Source organism: Vidua chalybeata, chromosome 11 (assembly GCF_026979565.1).
Source record: "Vidua chalybeata isolate OUT-0048 chromosome 11, bVidCha1 merged haplotype, whole genome shotgun sequence".
Lineage (NCBI taxonomy): Eukaryota > Metazoa > Chordata > Aves > Passeriformes > Viduidae > Vidua > Vidua chalybeata.
This window is the reverse complement of record NC_071540.1, coordinates 14,956,771-14,979,112: the sequence shown is the minus strand read 5'-3', so window position 1 is coordinate 14,979,112 and position 22,342 is coordinate 14,956,771. Positions and strand designations below refer to the sequence as shown.

The window sequence follows — 22,342 nt, the reverse complement described above, 5'->3', positions numbered from 1 at the left end:
CCCTACCAAAGGTGGTCTTTGCATAGTTCTGTGCCACACAAAGGCAGCATTAGCAGAGAAAGGGCTGCTTTGTGCATGCACGTGTGTGTGTGTGCACCCATCCACAGTGATTTCTCCCTTCATTCATGACATTTCTCTTTTTATTCATGGCAAATGGCCAGCAAGACTTTTTCCATTGATACATCCCTAATATAAAGTAAATAACAAACAATAATGTAGGTATTAAAGACTAAATTCACAGTGCTCATACAGCTGGCAGGGATTTAATACCAAAACACAGATCAGGAGAAGACAGCAGTTGCCCTGCAAGGTGGCTATATGTGCATTTTGGCTAGAGCACCATGTCCACGAGGGAATTGCTGCTGGACCCAGAGGCTGTTTAGTAGGAAGGACACACAGCAGATCTCTGCCAGAGAGCAAGGAGATGTTTGGCAAAGAAGCTCATGGGTTTCCTCTTCTTTTTGCTGATTCCCAGATGCAAACCTCTCACATCTGGGCTGCAGCAAGTCAATCCTCTCCCTCCAGTGGCAGGAAACACTGCTGGGCTGGTTCAGCACCAAAAGCCCCCTCTAGCAAAGGGGGTGATGGCTCCATCGTGGCTGAAGGCAGGTGCTTTGTGAGCTTCCTCCTTGTCCCCTGGGGAACGAGATATGGGGCATCTCAAGACCATGGAGCTGCAGCCTGGAGGGACTTTGCAGAAGCATCATCTCTGGAGCTCCTTGCCCAGGGCAGCCCACCAGGAATGAAAGGGACAAAGCAAAGAGCCCTGCTGAGGTGGATCACGCCCACTGAAGGGTAAACTGCGGCACTGTTAGCTGATCTCTCCCTCTGTGAGGAAGCTGCATCTGCCAGGATCGCTCTCAGTGGATGCAGGTGCAGGCAGGGAGAGAGGTCCAGCCAGGAGCTAGTCCTGGGAGGCTGTGGTGTTTTTGTCATGTCTGATGATGTAGGAGAGGGAACCGGTGGTCTCCTTTGTCTTTGGGTAGTAGAGGACAACCAACCAGATGAATATGAAGATTCCTGCAGGGAAAGGAAGACAAACACTTAGCAGCAGCAGGAGACAATGGGAAGCATCTTGCCAGGATGCTAATGACACTTTTCTTCAGCTTCCAGGGGATTCCCTCAGCTCACTCCTGCCTCTCCCCTTCCTTCACATGAACCATTTGGTTGGGACATGCCCTGAGTGGATAATGTCCCTAGTCCTCTGCTAAGGGATGTCTTTCTTGGAGGAAAACCACCACGTGTGGAGTGGATGTAATTGGGAGCCATGAGCAGCTCCATGCTGGTGGTTGAGACCTCCTGCTTGATGTGCCCTGACAAAAGGAAGGGTGTGACAGTGCTGGGAAGACACTGGTGCCTTGGGATCCCTTGTCAACCCACAGCCTGGCTGCCTTCTGCCTCCTCCATCTTCTCCACCCAAGCCCAGGGAACCCAGCTCAGAGTGAGTGCTGACCTTGGAGAGAGTTGAGGACGGTGAAGAGGTAGAGCACAGCTGTGGAGGAGATGCCATAGGTGAGGAACGCCAGGGCCCAAGTGGCTCCCAGCAGGCAGAAGAGTCCTGCTGCCACCAGAGCCACCTTCCAGGGCTTATGGTATCCCTGCACTGCCCCAGTGCCCTGCAAGCTGCAGCTCTTCTGGATCGCCACCCCGAAGACAGCCACGTTGAAGAGGAAGATGAGGCCAAAGTAACCACAGTTGGTGATGTAGTGGACCAGAAGATGTTTGGAAGTGATCCAGCATCTGAAAAGAGAACCACGGTGCCTCCAGCAGCCCTGCAAGCCTCAGCAGCACCCAAGGGAGCCTTCCCCTGGCAGGATTTTGCAAAGCCAGGGTGAAGCGGGGAGACAGTGGTGGGTATCCACTGCCCTTGTGTTGCTCAGCTGGGAGGGAGCCTGGACAAGCTCCAGGTGGACCTCGGACATCCCTCCATGACCTGCAGGGCTGCAGGTGTGACTGAGGAGGCTCGGCATGAGAGCTGGGGGTGGCTGATGTGTTGCAATCACAATTAAGGAAGCAGAAGCATGGTGCAAAGCCAAACCAGATGGGTGCAATCCCTGACCGCTGCGCTCCTGGCAGGACTGAGCTACCCCTCCCTGTGCCAAAGGGCCACCTGAGCCCTGTGGGCAGTGGCACACGCACAGGTGGGCTATGATCTGGTGGTCTGTGGTCTGGATGCTGTATTCTCCATAGCTGCCAATAGCTCCTGCCACTCCCACCACGAGAACAGGGAAGCCTGGAAGAAGGGAGACACAATCACAGAATTGTTTAGGTTGGAAAAGACCTCTAAGGTCATCAAGTCCAGTCATTAACTCAGCACTGCCACATTCACCACTAAATCATGTCCCCAAGTGCCACATCCACACATCTTTTGAACACTTCCAGGGATGGTAACTCCACCACTGCCCAGGGCACCCTCTTCCAGTACCTAACCACCCTTTCAGTGAAGAAATTTTCCCCAGTGTCCAATCCAAACCTCCTACTGCCCCCCTCACCCCCCATTTCCCGTCCAGCCTGCTCACCCCAGCCAACCAGGCACAGCTTTGCCAGGTAGTGGTGGATGTAGATGCCGAGGACCTTGACAAAGAGGAGGTAGAGCTGGCAGCCCTCCAGCGCCGTCCAGGTGAAGCAGCAGAGCAGGCAGTAGTGGGTGAGCCCCCCCAGGACCCCACAGGTCCTTGGGTGGGCCCTGCCAGAGAGCCCACTGTTGAGCAGGAAGGCCAGGTTGAGGAGGAACAGGCTGCCCACGAGGTTCACGTGCAGCCCCAGGTTGGTGCGGACGGTCTCCTCAAACCTGAACCTGCACCTGAGTGTCCCCACAGGGACCAGGAGAGGCAGGGGTCACAGGTGAGCAGGGCCTCGTGCTGTAGCACAGCAGGTCCATGCAGAGGCTCTGGCACTGCCTCACATCCCTCCCAGCCTGGCAAGCCCCCCTGGGGCTGCTGGCACGTCCCACCTTACAAAGATGCAGAAGGCCATGGTGAAGATGGAGAAAGCCATGGCTACCGCACAGCCAGCGGTGGCAACAGCCATCAAAGCTTTTGCTGTGGAGCCATCCAGAGCTGGGTTCTGTCAAACATGCAGATGTTGGGTTAGACAGGCCCTGGACAGCCTAGAAAAGCTGACTGCAGGTACCAGAGCCATGGGGCTGATAACCCCAGTGGGCTGCTGCACAGACCCCATACCAGCCCCCAGAAGATCTTCAGGGGAAGCAGGGCAGTGGTGGCTCAGAGGAGATGCTCTGAAGTGGGGTGAGGTGTGGGTGAAGTGGACCACCATGAGCACCCTCCTGGGAGTCTCCACCAGGATCTGGGACCTCAAGCCTTGTTCTGCCAGAGCCTGCACAAAGCTGGGGCCTTTCCCAGCCTTCCCTGCTCATCTGACCTGCTGTTGTCCTCCTGAGCTGGGGCTGGGCTTGTTTTTGGGATCTCGGCTTGCCCAAGAACAGCTATAATTGCCCCTGTGTGGCTACTCATGACACCCAAGGGGCCACAAAAGTGGGCAGGCAGCACTGTCAGGGCACAAGCAGGAGCTGCAGGAAGTGGGATCGTCACCAGGAGGAGGGTGAAGAAGGTGAGATGGTCACAGGAGCAGACTGTCCCCTTGTCCCCGGGCTGCGTGACACATCCACTGCTCTGCCAGCCTCCTGCCTGCCCTGCAACAGGCACGGGGGAGCGCTGTGAGTGCCGGTACAGCACCTGTGCCCCGCCCCACACCCGCCCCGAGCAGGGCGCACCTTTGCTGGGATCCCAGAAGACGCATCGGGGGGTGACGCCCTGCAGTGTGGGAGAGCAGCATCAGCCTCTGCCACGGGGAGGGGCACTGGAGGGGAGGGGGAGGGCAGGCAGGGCTGACTTACTTGGGGCAGCTGCCTGTGGGCGAACGTGAGCTGCACGGGCTCCTGCAGCCCCGAGATGCTGCTCTCTCCCACTGTGATGCCCACCACGGTGTTGTCCAAGACCTGCGCTGTCTGGTTGACTTCCTGTGGAGGGGAAACGCTGCAAGAGCTGAGCTGGTGGGTAGCAGGTGCTGGTGGCAGCAGGAAGGGTGCTGGCAATGCCAGCCTGTACCTTGAACACGCCAAGCTGCTGGATATTGAGGACTGTCACCACCACACGCACTGTTTGGCTGCTCAGGGACTGGAATATCTCCCTGGGGAGGTGGATTTTACCTGCCTTCCCTTTCTCTGTGGTGTTCAGCCTGCTGGGGCCCTGCAGCAGAGAACAACAGTAGGAGGTTGTTGCTGCCGGGTCACATCTCGGTTCAGAGCCCACCAATCTTGCTCCAGGCACGAATTCAGCCCTGCCCAGCTGGGTTTGCTCAGCAACATCGGCAGAGCCCTGAGGGCAGAAGGGAAGAACTTCATTCCCAGCTCCCAGCATCTATGGGGGCAGAGCTGGAAGTGGGACCCAGCAGATTCTCTACCCACCATCACCTACACGTGGTCCCCTGGGACATCCAGAGCCTGGGAGTGCCTCTGGGTGGGCAGGAGGCACAAGGTCACACATGTCTCTCCTCCTTTCCTACCTCACACTGCCCCTGACCACCTGGTCTGCTGGGATGGCTCCTTGGGGAGGGCTCTTTCCTCCCAAGCACCACTTCACGTGACTCCTTGCCAAGGCATTTTGAAATTGATGTGGGCCCGTGATGCAACCCCACAGGGAGGAGGAAGAGCACAGCAGGGCACACCAAGCCCTGGGGCAGGGGCTGAGGGATGCTTGGAAGGTGTGGGACCTTCCAAGCAAGGGAGAGGGAGGGGCACATCTCACCGCTGTGGGGGAGAAGGTGATGAGGACGTCACGGGTGACAGCCGTGCTGACATTGAGGAGCAGAGTCTTGAGCCCAGCCAGCCAACTGTGCTGCCCCGACTGCAGCAGCCTGTGGGACAAGGGGGCTGTGGGACAGGTGGATGTGGGGACTGAGCCCACAAACCCTGTCACAGCCACCCCTGCCACTACCTGAACCAGCGCTCCCTCAGGCAGGCACAAGCGTGGCTCTCAGAGCGCCACAGCTCCGGGCAGTGCTGGGACAAGTGGAGCATGCCGGTGCTGTTGCCTGGGCTCTGCTGCTCCACCACCACGTTGCAGCACTCACGGTGCTGATCACCCCGATGCAGGTCTGGGGAGGGTGGGAGCAGGTGACTGCTGAGCACCACAGCACTGGGTGGGCACTGGGAGCAAGGGTAGGAATGAGAGGAGACTGCTCACCGGAACAGCTGTCCTGTCCTTCGGCAACATCTGGAAGAGGAGGATATGGAGAAAAACACCAAAATCTAGGGTCAGCCCTCCCTCTGTCCAGAAGGAAAGGGGAAGAGAAGGTAGGAGAGTCTGGCAGCCGCCAGGTTTTAAAGGACAGTCCTGCAGTTACGTGGGCTTCAAAAACACCTGGACAGCGATTGGTGCTGGTGAGGGCATGGCCAGCGTGCCAGAGTGGCTCACAAAGGAGACCCTGGACTGCTGATTCCAGGTTTTTAAAAAGCCCCCAGCAACAAAGCCCCCAACTCTGCTCACCTCTGCACATCCCAGTGGGGATGCTCCCCTCTGGCCTGTCCACGTTTCAGGATGAAATCCCCACATGGTCTCTTTTGGTGAACACCTTCCCATGGGAAAACCTTCCCACAAAGCTCATGCACCCCCTGGGCTAAGGATGCCACTCACCAGGCAGCAGCAGGAGCAGCAGGACAGTGCCCAGGAACAAGTTCATGCCACTTGGTGGGGTCTCCTGGCTGCCCCTGGCCATCCCACCACACTCTGCTCCCCTTGTCCCAGCAGCTCTGCTGCTCCCCAGGTTCCCCCAGGGCTTGTGGCCGCTTCCGAGACAAGAGCCGTTCCTCATTTCCCTTATGGGAACCCCTCACGCCTCCCTGTGGGCTGGCAAGTGACCTCCTGTCCCAGCTCACAGCAACAGCAACAACTGCCAGAGCCGCAGTGTTTCCGCCGTGGCTCCTTCCCGTGACCAACTCAGGGCTTTTTGCTTTCCCTTTCTCCCCACACTCCTGCCAAGGGGTTGATGGCCCTAACCAGCCCAGCAGGGGCTGGAGCATCCTCATCCTAAACTGGGCATCACTACAAGCCTCCAGGATGAAACATCCCCTTCCTGGCAAGGTGCCCCTGCCCCAGCTGGGTGCTGGAAGCTGGATGGAGGGGGATGATCCACAACCAGCTGGAAGGGGAATGGTGGGATGGGACATGCGGTGCTGTGTTTGCAAGAGGCACAGCCAGGACAGCCAGATTCTGCCTGGCCCCACAGCCACAGGGGGGATGATTCCCATCTTTTAATGTCTCCCTCTTCAGATCCCTGTCCTCCACCAGCCTCCCTTTCTACTGGGTAGTGAAAGTCCCTGGAGACTTCCCAAGCCATGGTACCTCCCTCCATAACCCCAACGGCACCAGGCAGCCAGTGCTCTGCCAGGAGCACCATTATCAGTCCCACTATCCTCAGCAGGATCCTACAGGGTGAAATGCTGGGTCCTGCCCCAGAAATGGGATAACCCAGATGAGAGATGGATCCCATCAGAGAGCCCGCCAACGCACCGAGCAGAGACCCCAGTGAGCCACACTCCGAGAGGAACAACTTTAATGGGCACAAGTCTGGTGTGCAGGCATGCTCACTGAACTCCTACATCACCCAAAAATAGACATTCAACAAAATAACAAAAATAGATTATTTCAGCTGCCTGAGAGTGTGGCAGGGGCAGAGTCATTCTGTCTTCCCTGGAGAAGGACCCTCATGGTGACCATCAGCAAGGGCTGAAAATTGGACCTTTCCCACCCATCACTCCTGGCCTCAGGACATGGGAGGGGACATCAAAGGCACTGGGGACCCTATCCCTGCCCCTTCTACTTTTTATAGCCCCCACTGCCCAAGTAAGCATCCCTCCCTCCCTCCTTCCCTCCTGCCCCAAGGGTGCCAAGCCAGTCAGGATGAGAAAATTGGGGAGGGGGCCAGCAGAGGCAGGGGTAGCTGGCCCCACTGTGGGTCCCTGGGCTCCTCATGGCGCTACAGGGCAAGTGCAGTAGCAAAGCAGATGGTGTGGTCCTTCTTGTGGCCGTCCTTGGCATGGGGAGCTCTGGCACAGCACGACCACCACGGGGCTCAGCTGCTGCTGGGCTGCAGCTTGGCACTGTCAGAGCTGCTCTGAGAGTCAGGGGACTTCCTCGCCTGCAGCACCATGGTCCAGTACCAGAGGAAGATGAGGAAACCTGGCCAAGGGGAGAGGAAGCATGGGTGAGCTCCCTTGAGGGACAAACCACAGCTGAGAGCGAGCCACCCAACCTGACAGAGCTCCTCTTGCACACCATCACCACCCCACCAACACCCCGTGAAAATCCTGGTGCTCTTTAGAGGAGCCCAGAGTCCCAGGCTCACCTTGGAGGGAGTTGATGATGGTGAAGATGTAGAGGGAGACAAGGCAGAACACACCAGAGGTGAAGGAGAAGAAGATCAGTGCCCAGGGGATGCCCAGCAGGATGCTCAGCCCAAACAGGGCCAGGACATGCTTGAGCTTGTGACCTTTTTTGTTCTGCCGGAGGATCTCCCGTACCATGGCCCCCAGCATGACTGAGTTAAAGAGGAACACCAGGCTGAAGAAACCCAGGTTCACGGTGTTATGGATCAGGGGGCTCGTGATCCAGCATCTGGAGGGAGGAGAAAGGGCAGAGGGTTACACTGTGTCCGCCCACGGGGTCACAAGGAGGGGCTGGGGGAAGCACAGAAGTGTGGTGCCAGCCCAGCACCCAGGGAAGGGGGGATCCCCCTGGCACAAAACCCCAGAAAAGCCCCAGGCCATGGTGAAGGTTTAGGCAGCTGACTTCACCTACAACCAGAGACCAGGTAACCCATCTCCCATGGCTTACATGGTTGCGTTGGTGGTTCTGCCATCAATGGATTCATAAACGGGAATGGAGACGGGGCCGTAGTTCGTCCAGCCAGCCAGGAGGATCATCACCACGCAGAACAAGGGGAGTCCTGAGTGGAAAGAGCAGAGTGAAATGGCTGCCCTACTCCCTGGCCTTTGGATCTTCTGGAAGGACTTGCTGGCCCTTTCTCCCTGCAGAGAGCACAAGCCAACCTCCCTCCCAAAGGGAAACCAGGGATGGAACACACAGCATGGGCACCTGGCATAAGCCCCAGCCAGGGAGGGAGCGGTGCTGTGCTGACCCCAGCTGGGACCTCCCAGGGATGTGGAGCTTTAGACCATAAAAGATCATAAAATCTTCCTGCCATGACCTCCAGCCCAGAGCATGGCAAAGAAGCATGGGTGCTTCCTGCATCCAGCCCTGGGCTGTCCTGGATGTTTCTTTCAGAAAGAAAGGATCCTATTACGATTTAAAGATCCCATGTGGTGGCTCTCACAGGTCTTCATTGCTGGATGATCCCCCAAGATGACCCACCCTTACTTTAGCACCAGCTTCTGCTCTCAGCCTTCAAGCCTCCTTCTCCACCAAGGCTCTTGACAGCTGCTCCCCCTCAGATGTGTCTCCATCCCCATCCAGGCATCGTATCCAGCGGGGAAGACTTACCCAAGTGCCCCTCCACCCCGTGCCCTCAGCGTGTCTCTGCCTCCCCCGTGCTCACCCCAGCCAACCAGGAAGAGCTTGAGGAGGAAGTGGTCATGGTAGGCGTTGAAGACTTCGATCACAAGCCGGTAGAGGTTGTAGCCCTCAATGCCCATCCAGGTGAGGCAGCTCAGGAGTGAAAAGTGCAGGAACAGCCCCCCGGCTCTGCAGATGGCCTCGCTGCTGCTGGCAGCCAAGTGCTCAGAGATGAGGAAGGTGACGTCCAGGAGGAAGATGGCAGCCAGCAGGTTCATGTGGATGTGCATGCTCGTGATCTGGTCTCGCTGTTTGCTTCTGGAGAACCAAAGGGAGCAGAACTCACCACCGTGCCTGGCCAGCACCAGTGGTGCCCACAACACCCCACAGCACTGCATGGGGCAACTTGCCCCAGCAGAAGAGCGAGGAGACTCTTTGGTAGTGCCAGGGACTGAGACCAAGCCCACAGGTGGGACCACCCATCCCACGTGCAAGTCCAGCCCCCTGCAGCTGACCTGACCCCTGCATTGAAGATGCTCAGAGGGCTGAAGCACTTTTCCTGTGGAGATGGGCTGAGTGAGTTTGGTTTGTGCAGCCTGGAGAAGGCTCCAGGGAGACCTTAAAGCACCTTCCAGTGCCTAAAGAGAGCTGGAAAGGGACTTTGAAAAAGGGCATGGGGTGACAGGACAAGGGGGAATGGCTTCAATCTGAGGGCAGGTTTAGTTTAGATGTTCAGAAGAAATTCTTCCCTGTGAGGGTGGTGAGGCCCTGGAACAGACTGGCAAGAGAAATTGTGGATGCCCCATCCCTGGAATTGTTCAAGGCCAGGTTGCATGGAGTTCTGAGCAAGCTGGTGTAGTGCAAGGTGTCCCTGCCCATGGCAGAGGCTTTGGAAATTAATGATCTTTCAGTCCTTAACAACCCAAACCATTCAGTATTTTTATGATTCTAAGATTTCAGGTCTGAATCATCCACTTAGGATCAGTGACATGACTCAGGAGAAGACACTCATGTTCTCCTCCAGGTCCTTGAAAAGATCTTTGCAGACTTCTGCTTGCTGCATCCATAACAACCAAGAAGATTTCCCAAAATCATTGAAAAGAGCTGGTGTTTCTGAGCACCCTGCAGGAGACCTGTCCGAGAGGGTGGATCCTGGACAGGAGAACTCTGCTTTCATCAAGCAAGGCTCCTTCATGATGCTTCTATCCAGGCCACCAACTGCTTGGAGAGCTTGTGCCCACCCAGGGGTTCATGGCCAGGGACAGGACACAGACAGGGAGCGTGGGGTGAACCATCAGACTGTACCTGAAGTAGAGGAAGAAGATGGTGCAAATGGATGCCAAAGCCGAGATCAGGCAGCCAACGTAGGTTATGATACTCAGGTAATCCCTGTGCACAGAGGTGATCTCTGGAGAGGATACCTGAGGAAGAGGAGGAATGAGAGATGGTGAGGAAGAGCACCACTGGGAATTATGTGAGGGATCTGAGGGAAGGTGCTACCCACCATGAGCACAGCAAAGTAGGTGAGGTGGTTGCACCTGCACTCTGTCTGGCTGCTCCCTGTCACCGTGGTACACCCATAGCTGTCCCAGCTCCCAGAACTGGCTGTGCAAGAGAAAGGGAGAGCATCTGGTGAGCAGCAGGAACCTCTGCCATGAACTAAAGGATCTACAGGGCAAGGTGTCCATGGAAAGAGTGAGAACAAGAGTGGGGGGTCCCAGCTTGTTCCAGGCCAAGCACATGTACTCAAATAGCCCCCTCAGCACAGGAAGCCATCCCTAGGGAAGGGGAAAGCTCTTAGGTTAGCTCTGGAGGGAAAAAAACTGACATCAACTCTGTGGGAATGGCTTACAGAGATGGAGTGAGGAAGGGAGGTGCAGAGCAACCTTCACCCTGCTGGTGGGGCTGTGCTACCTTGGGAAAAGGGCCTGACTTCACACCCAAGGGCAGGGACACTCACCGGAGGTGTCCTCCTGCCAGAAGACACACAGTGGGGTCACGTTCCTCTGCAACGACAAAACCACAGGCCCTGGTCAGGATGCAGCTGTGGGTTTGTTGTCTGCCCAGCACTTTTGATAGGGGACAACACGGGGCAGGAGACAAGATGGTCTCAGGAGACAAACTACGACTTGGATAAACCAGACTCCACCCATGATGGGAATGGGCTCCGGGCTCTGTTAACAACTGATGGAGCAGATACCTCCTTCCAGATCCTCTTTTCCAAACAAAGAGTTCAGCTTTGAGCAGGCACCTGACAGAGCCATGAATGAGCCAAGGGCCTGCTAACACAGTGTGCCACAGCCTTGGTGACAGTGCTGGATGTGACGCATCTGCCATGAGGCATCTCCTGAAGAAGGGAAGGCAGTGCCACCACCAGTGCACACAGTCAAGCCATGATTGTGATACAGCCCCAGAAGACACAGCAGACCCTGCACAGGCAGGCCATGGGCATGAACCTGCTGGATTGTGACCCCACCCTAAGCTGGCAGGGGCTGAGCCCTCCTTCCCTCTCCATTCCTGGTGGGATCAGGTTCTGTGAGGCTGTTTCCCCACCTACCGGCAGCTGGTCATGGAAGAAAGTGAGGACCACTGGGTCGGAGAGGTTGGCCACCACTGTGTCCACCAGGGAGATGCTGACTACCTTGTCACCCAGGACGTGGCTGCTGTTTTCATCCTGTTGGAGAAGAGGAGGCAGTGGCAGTGTGGGCAGGGAGAGCAGCCAGGTGTGAAGCAGAGGAGAGTGCCCAAGAAGAAGATCCCATCTTTACCCATCAAGCTTGTAGCTCATCTTTGAAGCATCTTCCCCCAGTGAGCACCAGCACCCTGGTCTGGTGGCACCCCTGCAGCCCAGTACCACAGGACACCCAGCATGCCATTCACGGGGGCATTACCTGGAACATGGTCTGCCTGTTGATGTCCATGAGGAGCACCCTGTGCTCCACCACCTCCTCCCTCTCCTTCACCATCACAAACAGGCTGCTTGGCAGGTCCACCGTGAATCTCTGGACCTCTCCACTCTCCTGCCAAGAAAGACTCATCAGAAAAGAGGTTGAGAGAGAGCATGATGGGCCAAGAGCACTAGGGCAGACTTTCCAGGACCCACCTCTCTCTGGGGAGCAAAGGTCAGGTGCTGAGGAGTCGGGCTGGGCTGGACCCTCAGGACGGTCGCGTGCACAGTGGCCTCCCCAAAGGTCTGGTTCTGCCCTTCCAGCTCCACCTTGGCCAGCATCTTCTCCAGCTCCCCAAGTTTGCTGTTGGGGAAGGGGCACAGTGAGCTGGATGCAGTGGGCATGCATCGGCAGCAGCAGGAGTGGGGCGAGCTGGGAACTCACCGCCGGAGCCTCTGCCGCTCCGTGGCTCCCGTGGCTGCTGCCAGGGGCTGGGCAATGAGGTTGTCCAAGGAGGTGAGCTGCTTCTCCACATCCTGCTTCCAGACAGGCATGCTCCCTGGAGAGGCTGGTGGAAAGGAAATGCCATGAAATGCATGGGCAGAATTTGCTTCCTTATGCCCCAGACTAACTGGCAGAGCCCTGGTGGGAACAGAAAGCAGAGAGCTTCAAGGTGATCCCAAACTGAGAAAGCTGATAGTGACCCCAACCCACAGGGCTTTCCTGCCACCCACAACTCAGCTCCCACTGAGGTCATGTGGACTTCATGGTGTAGACTGGACCCTGAGAAACCACTGCAAAGACCTCCGTTTTCTGGGATTTTAGGCAGCATTTCAAAAATCTCCACCTTTAGGCATGCTGGGTACCAGGCCTGTCTTTGGGCTGCTTCAAGAAAACCTACATCCCCTTCAATCACCTATCTTCACATCTCCAGGCTAAACCATACACTGGGAAACAACCAGTGCTCTGATGATGACTAGGGAACAGGCTGAGGACTAAACAACCCTTTAATTTCCTTAAAATGGCATTAAATTGCATTTACCAGGGAAGACGTAAACAGCATTAGCATCCAGGGAGGTGTTCTTCCCGCCCTTTATGATATAGGACACATTGAAGATGTCGGCTCTGGTTCTTTCAGTATTCTGACTCTCCTGTCCCAGGGGGATGCTGCTGGATGAGTTCCCACCCAGGGAGATCTTGTTCTTCCCATACACCAGCCGCAGGGTCCTGTTGGACTCAAACCAGTAGATGCAGAAGCGGTACCTGCCCAAGGTGGGGGCCAAGCTGTAACTGCAGTAAGAGTTTCCCCTGTTTGGCAAAACAGGCCCTTTTATTATCAGCGCCTGGGCCGTGTTCTCGATGGAGATGTTGGTGGGGCTGTACTCGTAGATGACAGAGCTCCTCTGGGTCTGGTTTCGGTCACCACAGAAACGAAAATCCTCTTCCCTGTGGCCATGGGCTCCCACCCCTGCATTGTACAAGCACACAGAGACAGCGGATCAGCTGCAGGGACAGCCAGCCCTGCAAACACTGCAGCCCTGCAGCAGCTGTCACACGTGGCACGCCAGGCTCTCCACCCCAGTTATCCCAGCCCTGTCCTACAGGCTGAGTGACACCAGCCACGTCCCCAGTGTCACAGCCATGCTGCAAGGATCTGCCAGGGCCCTTCGGGCAGCAGGACCTCCTGTCTTTCAGGGACACTCTCTCCCATGTGCCACCACCCACATCAGCAGACACTGAAAAAGGACCTGTCCATTCCCAGAAGGATGGATGGAGGCCATCTCCTTTCCCTGGAAAGGACACATTCTGCCCAGGAGAACCACCAGAGGCACATCATCCTATGAGATGTTTTACTTCTGTGGAAGCTTTGGTTGCATACATCTCATGGTGTCCCCCAGTTAATGTTTTGCTGCTGCCAGTTACTCCCAGCAGCCCAAACCCAGATCACCATCCCAAGGCTGGACGGTCTACCTTGGTGGAGGAAGAGGAGGAGCAGGAAGAGGACCTTCATCCCGGGCAGCTCTCTACTTTGGCTTGGCCTTCAAGGAGACAGCAGAGCCTGAAAAGGTACAAAGGGGAGGGGCAACATGAGTATTTGAGTATCCCCCGTGCCATGAGGACAGGGATGGAGAGCAAAGGCTGTGCAAGCGGGACACCAGCTGGTGTCACAGCCAGCTCCCTGTTGCCTCTGCCTCCAGGAGGAGCCAGGACCACTGGGCATCGAAGCTGGCTGTGGGCTGGAAGGATGGCAGAGGCTGGAAGCCCCTGAGCTCTTAGCATGGAGAGGGTGCCCCACCACTCCAACCAAAGGAGGGGTCCCCTCTTCCGTTCTCAGCTCCACATCTCAGTTAACGCCCTGACTTATTATCATAAATGATAGGAACAGAAGGAAACTGTGGTTTCCTAATTTGCCAGCCCTGAAATTATTTCATTGGATGCTTTCAGCTCCTGCAGATTAGCTGAGGAGCTGGGCACATTGCAAACCACTCCATCATTTCAGCCTGCAGAAACAGGCTCTCCCAGGCACAGCCTGGCAACACCAGCACAGCAGCCATGGCTGACCAAATCTGCTGCTCACAACCAGCTGTGCCACATCCTGCACAGCCCCTTTGCCCATCCCTTCATCTAGAACTCTCCTCCACCACCCCTTTCTTCGTCTTCGCACGAGAAAGGGCTTCTGTGATCCACACCCAGGCCAGCACTGAGCACCCTCAAGTGCTACCACACCCCTGCGCTCACCCAGCCGCAGCCTTCGCACATGCAGCCTTCTTGTGCTTTCTGCCTGCCCCAGGCCACAAACTGACCAAGTGTCACCTCCTCCTCGCCTTGCTGTCACTTTAACCATGGGACACACCCTGCCAGGGTCTGGCAACCAGCAGAAGCCCCCCCAGAGTGGGACAGCATTGGTGGGGCTGCCAGAGCAGCTGGCCCAGCCCAACACTTGTCAATGCACAAAGTGAAGCCAGCACCGTTGGCCACTACTGCACCCCACTCCTGCACTGCTCTCAAACACCCCTTCAAAACCCACCAAGCAGTCAAGTCCTGGTTTGTTTGCTGTGAGTTGGTGCCAGGGCACCAACCAGAATCACCTGCAAAGGCTTATGAGCTCTCCCAGATGCTTAAGGGTCATCAGATGCTTAACAGTTCATTAGCAGATTTCTCTCACCAGCACAGGCTTTGTCTGGAAGTTTCTCTAGCCAGAACACATCCTGCACGGGTGTACAGCCCACTCTGCATCCTTCCCCGTCTGTTTCTTGTGGTAATTTATCATCAGAAGACTCTGTTTCTTGTGGTAATTTATCATCAGAAGATGGGGTTTCGGGTTGTTAATTAACCTGCTGCCGTGGCTGTAACTAAGTGACACTAACGAGGTCTCCCAGTGTGAACTGGGAGGGATGGCACAGGCATGACTTGGCAGGAGTAAATGGATTTGGATGGGGCTGGCACCCCAGTGCCTTGCCACGCACTTAGGAATCTCACACATATATCCAAAAACCACGGACCTGGGGTGGCAAAATGCTGTTGGTGATGGAAAACACCTGGATCACTTAAAAGCAATGGAGCTTCACATGAATACCAACCATGTTGAGGCAGCACAGAGCTGGCAGGCCAATAAAGCATTGCCTCTGGATGGGGAATGCTGAATCCTAATGAGGCTTCAGCCCATCCCACTTTGCTGACATTTTTAAGGTTTTATTGGGATGGTTGGAGGAGAGGATCAGCTCCTTTCAGCCGTTACTCAACTGGGACCAGAAATCCCTGTGGGAAAGAGGGTGGGGGACCCGGTATTTCCCCTCCGAGCCCTGTATAGTCCCGCTAACCCCGACTCTGATTGCCGTTTCCTGAGCTAAACAATAGCAAGAGAAAATCCCCTGAAAATGGTTTCACAGTGAGAAACCACGGCTTCCATCCACGCTGGCAATGAGCACAGCAAAGGTAGCCGGATGGGCTGAGTTCTCGTCAGAGCTGAATCTTGCCTCGTCATCTTCCCATACCCAGATGGCAGTGGGGAAAAATTCCTGGCTTGGCCTCAAAATCAACCAGATTATGTACAAAGAGGTGGCAGACGCTCTGCCAGGGCTGCACAGCTTGGAGCAGGCTCCCTTATCAGCAGAGAGGGAGGCTTATTCCTGGGCACTAATTCTTATCTTCCCATCAACATTAAGATAGTGGTCTTGGAAAGAAAAGATAAAGCATTATATTGAGGTCTCTAAACCTTAGGTGAATGAGGGGAAAAAAAAGACTAAAAACCCCACAAACAAAAAGCCTGGTGTTTACTTCCACCTTACTGCTTTCTGGGTGACTTGGCAGCAGGCATTTAAGTTTTTGGAGGTGGCATGTGGCTTTTGGATATGACGTTTTTCCCAAGAAGAAGGGAAGATACTCTGATGACTCAAACAAACACCAGAAGCAGGGAGATCCAGGAGCTTTTATCTGTTTTCCTTCCAGGTCCGTTAGGAAAGTGACGCTCTGTTCCTCGAGATGTGAATGAGCCTGGAGCTCGTCACCACAGTTGGTGACTCAGGCAGGGACTCAGCAGCATGATGAGGAAACCGGGGCACAGAGAGGCAAGCCAGGACGGGCTCCTGGAGATGCAGAACAGCTTTGCACAACCAGCCCCTTATCATAGGGACCAAAAACAATGTCCCCTGAGTCTGGAGCTGTCCAAGGATGGGGGTCCCCCTACAAAGGGATGCCCCAGTGTCAGTATCTGAGAGCTTCACAAAGTGCCCTTGTCCTTGGGCAGTGGTGCGTGCCCGCAGGGCCGGCCATGCGTTATTCATGGCACTGGCATGTGATTCCCGGCACCGGTGGGCGGCCAGGCCGACCGGGCACGTTGGCCAAGGCCCAAGGAGTCGAGGGGCAGCTGCACTGTGCCAGCAGCCTGGCGGTGCCAAGCTGTGCCATGGGGTGCTGCAGCTTTTCCCGGGCCATGGCACTGCACAGAACACCCAGCACCTTCAAGATGAGTCTTGCCAACAGGATGAAACCAGATCTGATGGTGATTCCCACGAGAACAGCACAACTCCCTGCCAGATCTGTTCTTTGCCAGCCACTGGCAGCCGTCCCTTCCCACAAAGGCGTGGGGAGAACCAAGGGGAGGCTGGCACAGGTGCCTGCCAGTGCCTGGGGCTCCTGAGACAGGGCATTTGCTTAGAGCTGGGTCTTGACATTCAAAACGTTTTTTAAAATTTCCATTTCCTAAAAAAACACCACAAACAGAAGTATCACAGTGAACTAACCCAGCACTTCCTCCAGTGCCAGGGCAACACGACACCTGGCTCAGCGGCACGCGAAGCCTTGTGGCTTCAGCAGCAGCCACACACACTCTGCAAAGGAACAGGCACACCTACACTGGACAGAGGCTGACGTGACACAGTGACAATGCAGTGCAAGGACATCTCTGGCCACAGGGGTACAGACAATTGGCCCTGCCACACACTCCCACCACAGTCTTCTTTGAAAGAAACCCCATTTCTCCTCCTGCACATCCCCCTTCTAACCACTCCCTTGGGTTTCAAATGGCTGCCAAAACACCCTGTCCACTCCCAGGTCTTATCCCCATTGACATGACAAGGTCCTCATTGCCTGCCTGTGCTGCAGGTGCCAGGGAAGGGAGGGGCAGAGCAGTGCAAAGTAGCTCAGGACCACCCCAAATCAGGTTCCCAGGTATTTAGCACAGAAAACAAGGTGCTGGAGCTTAGTGAGGGCAAAGTCTGCAGCACCCAAGGAGCCAGGTAACAGACTGTGGGCCTCCCGCAGTCCTGCCAAACCCCAGCTGTCGGGTGAGCTGATGGGAAAGGAGTTGGTGAGTCCAAGAGCTCCTGAAAAACAGGCGCCGGCAGGCTGTGCCCAGCTGGTCCCGTGCAGACATTGGCACGCTGGGAGCAACCCAGCCTGCTGTCTGTAAACCACACAGCCCTGACCCTGCACCCACGGGTGCCACCGCAAGGTGCAGGGATGGCCAGCCCCAGGGATCCCCGTTCAGGCAGCACACAGTTGCTTGCAAACCTGTTACTCTGCAAATAGCAGCCCCCAGGCCGCAGGATTAAGAGTTGGACTGCAACCAAGTATGCAGCATTTTCAGTCCTTGGCTTAATTCACATGGGAGCTGTGAACCCAGCAAGGGACACGGCAAACCCCACTGTGGCTGCAGTCCCAGGCTCAAAGGATTTGCCCCCCCTCCATCTCGGAAACACTCCTGGCTCCCCGCTGGTGGTGGAGCTTGTGGGGGGGGGGGGGGGTGGTGGGAGGGTTACTGCAGCCCTCAGACCATGAAATGAGCTTTGGCTGCCTTCCCTCCACAACAGCCATTCGGACTTGCTGCCAGGAGGTTATTCCAGGAGACTTAATTTCAATTCTCCAGCTGGTCTCACTGAGTTTTACTGATCTCTCTGGAGGGGCAGCACAGACAGTGGGTAGAGACCACCCCAAAGCATCCTGCATCCCATATCCCGCACCGACATGCCAGGACCGGCAGCAGCAAACCGGGATGTTGCAGGAGGAATCCCCCCAAAAGGCATTTTAGGGAAGGGAGATCACCCTGTCGAGACATGCCAGCGATCCCACGGGATGCTGCACCCTCCGCTGGGAGGGAGGAGAGGAAGGAATGGGGTGTGCTGGTGGTTCCCATAAAGTGGCAAGCAATGGCCACACACCGGCCGACGGCTGGGGCTTCGTGGGGCTCATCTGTGCCGCTGGCAGCAGCCCTGAGCAGCCGGTCCCGGACAGCTCAGGGGTCTTTGTGGCTCCATGGCCCAGGAATCCAGCCTGGCTCCGGGGCAGGCGAGTGCGAGTCCCATGGAGCAGGGATGAAGGTTGGTTTCACAGATAACTGGCACCACGGCCACGAGCAGAATCCCCGGGCCCCGCGCAGCCGGACGCACCACACCCACCGCCGAGCCCCCGCACCCGGCCCGGGGTGCTGCTCAAGCCCCCCATAGAGACCCCTCCGCTCCATCCCTCCAGGCTGCTCCCTGCCCGAGCAAGCCGAGGCGCTGCCCGGTGCCACCGTCCGCGCGGAGCCCCCCAGCCCCCTGGGCTGCCCCAGCCCCGGCTGACGCCCACCCTATTCACTCTTATCCCGCCCGGAGTGCCGCAGCATCCCCTCGGCTCTCGGTGCCGGACAAACGCTCCTCAACGCGGCCTCCGGGACCCCCGCGGGGGACATCGGGCTCCCCGATCCTCCCTCGTCCCCGGCTCAACCGCTCCCCGTTGTTCCCATACCTGGAGTCGGGGCGGGCTCGGCACGGCACGGCCCGGCACCGCCCGGCTCCGCTCGGCTGGGCTGGCACGGCTCAGCACGGCTCGGCTCGGCACCACTCCACACCTCGCAGCCCGGCTCGCTCAGCGCGGTGCCCGGAGCAGCGCCCCGCCCCGTCCCGCCGGCGGGCGGTGACTCAGCGGGGCGGTACCGGGACTGTTCCCCCCGCAGCGACCCCTCCGAGACCCCCGTGATCTCTGCGGGAGCCGCGGGGTCACCGCCGTCGGTCACGGCACCTGCCCGGTTCTGCTCGGCCCGGTTCGGTTCAGCTCGGCACGGCACGGCTCAGCACCTCGCAGCCCGGCTCGGCTCAGAGCGGTATCCCGGGACCAGCGGTCCCACCCCGTCCCCCGGCGACAACCTCCGAGATCGCTGCGGGGCTGCGGGGCCACTGTCCTCGGTCACGGCACCTGCCCAGCGAGCCCCGGGCTGGGAGCACCGGGCTGCGTCCCCCCGCCCGGCCGGCACCGGCACCGGCACCACGATGGGCTGGGGGACCTCGGCTGGGGACAGCCGGGCGTGCCGTGTCCCGCCGCCCTTCAGCTGCGGGCTGGCGGGCGTCCAGCGGTGGGCCGGGCCGGAGGAGCCGGAGCCAGCGGGCTGCACGCCTGACTGCCAACGGGATTAAAAAATAACAATTAATGGGAAAGCAGCGGGGACGGAGTGTCCCGGTGACCCCTGTCCCGCTCCCCGCAGGGTGTGAGGGAGGAAAGGAGCAGGGCAAGGAGCCCAGATCCCAGGAGAGGGATACACAGCACTCCCCTGGAGCAGGTGGGCTGGGATGTGGGCTGTAGAGCCTGCATGCGACCACAGCGCCTTCACCACCCACCCCAAGGCTGGAGATGGGCACCCTGGCCCCCAGTGGGAGCTGGGGCTGGAAGCGTCGAGGCAGCGCTGGTGGAGCGGGTAAAGCCGCTGCCAAGCAGCGCCTGCACCCAGCCCTTTGTGTGTGCTCCGGGAAACAGCCGGGCTGGGGAAAGCCGAGACGCAGGGAGCGCAGGGAGCAGGGCGGGGGGGGAGAGCTCCGGCAAGTGCCCTGGGTAAATAGTTGCTCTTGCAGATATTTTCAATGGCTTGAATGAGACTTTTCTTTCTGCAGGGGGAAGGGTGGAAACAACTTCCCGCACCAGCCGGAAAGGTGATGGACCTTGATCCACAAGGATTGTGCCACCACAGGTGCCACGGCTGCTTTGGGATCCCTGGAGCAGAGGACATCCCGCTTTGTTTGCATCATCCCACTGCTTGGTTTAATTTCCAGCTCCAAGCCCCCGGTTTCCCTGGCTGCCACGGGACAAGGTTCCCATGGGAAGCGGCTCACGTGGCCGGACCATGGCTAAAGCGGCCGGACCATGGCTAACAGAGCTGCCTTTGAAGTCCGGCCGTCCCCACGCCTCGGGGAGCTGGGCGAGCTCTGAAACGCACGCTCAAGCAGCCAGAGCCGCGGGAGCATCGCGGTGAGCCAAGCCTCCCACTGCGGGTCATCCCGACCGGCTCCTTGGAGAAACGCCATAAATCCACCTCCCGGGAATAACCCAGCTAAACCCAGGATTAGGCTCTCCTGGAGAGGGGAATTAGGTGCAGACCCCTCGGACCAGCGAGGAAAGGACTTTTTGCTGCTGTTCGTGGAACAAAGAGTCTTTTGTCTGCATTCCATGCTATCAGGAGTTATTTTTAGGTCAACGCCTGCACTTGCTGGTGTTGTCGGGATTATCTGTAAATCGACAGACCTTCAAAGACACTGCCTGAGCACGAAGAGGGAGGAAATCCTTGTGTTGTCTCTTGGAAGGGACATTTGCCCTTGGGCTCGGCCTGATAAGGGTTTATTGCTTAAACTGGGGAATTCCTATGAAAGCCCTACAACTTCTTAAGAGTCCTAAGAGCTCCTAAATCCATTAAAGTTCCTAAATATGCCGAAAGTTCCTGAAAGTCCTAAAAGATCCTGAAAGCTCCTAAAGCCCTAAAATGTCCCGAAAACCCTACAACATCCTAAAAGCCCTCAAACCCCATAAGCCCTAAAAGTTCCTGAATATCCTTGAAGTTCCTAAAAGCCCTAAAAATTACTAAAAGCCCTAAGAGTTTCTAAACATCTTAAAAGTTCCTAAAATCCCCAAAACTTCCCAAAAAGCCCTAAAGTTCCTAAACCCCTTTCATTTTCCTAAAAGCTCTAAAAGCTCCAAAAGAACCCGTAGACTTCCAAAATCCTCTAAAAGCCCTAAATCTTCCTAAAAGCTCCTCAAGGCTGCGGCGGCGGGCGGGAGGCAGCGTGCCAGCAGATCACGGCGGCGTGGCGAGGGGATGGGCAGACTCCGGCAGGAGAGGGCACGTCGCACCAGGCTGCTGCCAAACAAGGGAGACAAGCGTGGGCAGGGGAGCCCTGGCGCCGTCTGCAGCCGAGGGCTGTGCCAGCCCCACTGCCAGCTGCTGCCAGCCCCCCTGCCCAGCGCTGCCAGGGTGCCCAGACCCACTCAAAGCCTCTTGGGTGTTCCCAGCAAAATGCCACCATAAACAGGGCTCAGCCCAGCTGCGGTGGATGGAGGAGGATGAGGATGAGGAAGCAGAAGGGGGCTGGTGGGAGGGGATGCCCCTAGATCTCTCATCCAAATCTGGTGAGCCTTGGGACAGCCTTGGGAATCTCGGAGGGTGGTGATCCTAGGGGAGCGCCTCAGCTGCATTTGAGCGGCTGTGGGTGCTCCTGCTCCCCCTTTGCTGCTGCTCCACCTCCCTCAGCCTTCCTCCTGGAAAAACATCCGGTGGGGAGGCGGGTCCACCCCACCCCACGTCGGGATTTCTCCCTCAACGATAACAGCGACACAACAGGTGCCAGGGCAGTAAAACCCGAACCCGTAGGCACAGCAACAAACCCGGATTATTTGTTTAGGCTCGGCTTTGCAAATAAACCCCCGATGATGTCAGGGAAGTCTGGGGGAAAATTGGTCCCTGCGGGTGTCTGCACAAGCGCCAGGTGAGGATGCTCCCATGGGATGCACTAACTAGGCTCATCAACTCTCCAGCAGACAAGTCCCAAAAGCAGATCCCAAAATGGAGCCAAGGTCTTCTCCAAACCTTCCATTTCTCATGTGGATTTAGTGTCTTTCCTGGCTGCTTGTTTTCCCAAAATCTGTAGCGTTTGCTGTAATTCCACAGCTTTACTCCTGGAGCCAAGGCTGGCTCTGAAGCCTGAAGGCACCGTGGTGCCACCAACCTTCCTCTGCTGGGCAGAAAAAGATGGCACAACCCCTCCAGCAGCCCAGCCCTGGCCTCCTGCCAGGTAAGGTGCCCAGAAATGGCACCATTTCTCCTTGAGAAGATTACAGTGGCCAGGCCTTCTCATGCCCATGCACAGGTGTTGGATGGAGCCAGCCCTGGCACTGTGGCACTGGTGGGGTGGGAGGCTCGATCCCAACTCGTGCTCCTTGGGGCCCTGGGGAGTGCTTCAAACCTGCTCCTGGTGTGGCAGGGTGGGAAAAGGGTGAACCCTGGGCACCAGCAGTGGGCTCAGCCACCCAAGAACCAGCATGTCCCACCAGTGCCCAAAAGGTGTAGCTCCCTGGGGACCACCCAGGGATGCCGTGTTCCCGCTGCCAGGAGGCAACCACCGAGTGATTGTTTTCCAAGCGCCACCGGATACCGGAGCAAGGTGGATGTGTGCAGGCGCCGGC

The 22,342-nt window shown here is 57.2% G+C and overlaps 2 protein-coding genes across 2 annotated transcripts; both read right to left on the bottom strand.

The window, feature by feature from the left end:
• Positions 1–247: 247 nt before the first annotated feature.
• ADGRG3 (adhesion G protein-coupled receptor G3) lies at positions 248–6,432 on the bottom strand. Its single transcript, XM_053952937.1, has 13 exons — positions 5,655–6,432; positions 5,205–5,234; positions 4,956–5,115; positions 4,767–4,875; positions 4,068–4,208; positions 3,857–3,979; positions 3,734–3,773; positions 3,552–3,652; positions 2,954–3,066; positions 2,520–2,803; positions 2,140–2,233; positions 1,454–1,740; positions 248–1,020 (listed from the first exon to the last, which is right to left on the bottom strand). The coding sequence occupies exons 1-13, from the start codon at positions 5,830–5,832 to the stop codon at positions 905–907; spliced, it is 1,776 nt and encodes a 591-aa protein (XP_053808912.1). The 5' UTR covers positions 5,833–6,432; the 3' UTR covers positions 248–904.
• Positions 6,433–6,556: 124 nt separating this feature from the next.
• Positions 6,557–19,231, bottom strand: LOC128793607 (adhesion G-protein coupled receptor G1-like). The gene is made up of 14 exons (XM_053952936.1): positions 18,647–19,231; positions 13,391–13,478; positions 12,462–12,887; positions 11,864–11,987; positions 11,635–11,782; positions 11,423–11,551; positions 11,089–11,205; positions 10,492–10,537; positions 10,036–10,136; positions 9,837–9,952; positions 8,575–8,849; positions 7,854–7,965; positions 7,366–7,634; positions 6,557–7,199 (listed from the first exon to the last, which is right to left on the bottom strand). The coding sequence occupies exons 2-14, from the start codon at positions 13,428–13,430 to the stop codon at positions 7,093–7,095; spliced, it is 2,010 nt and encodes a 669-aa protein (XP_053808911.1). The 5' UTR covers positions 13,431–13,478; positions 18,647–19,231; the 3' UTR covers positions 6,557–7,092.
• Positions 19,232–22,342: the final 3,111 nt, after the last annotated feature.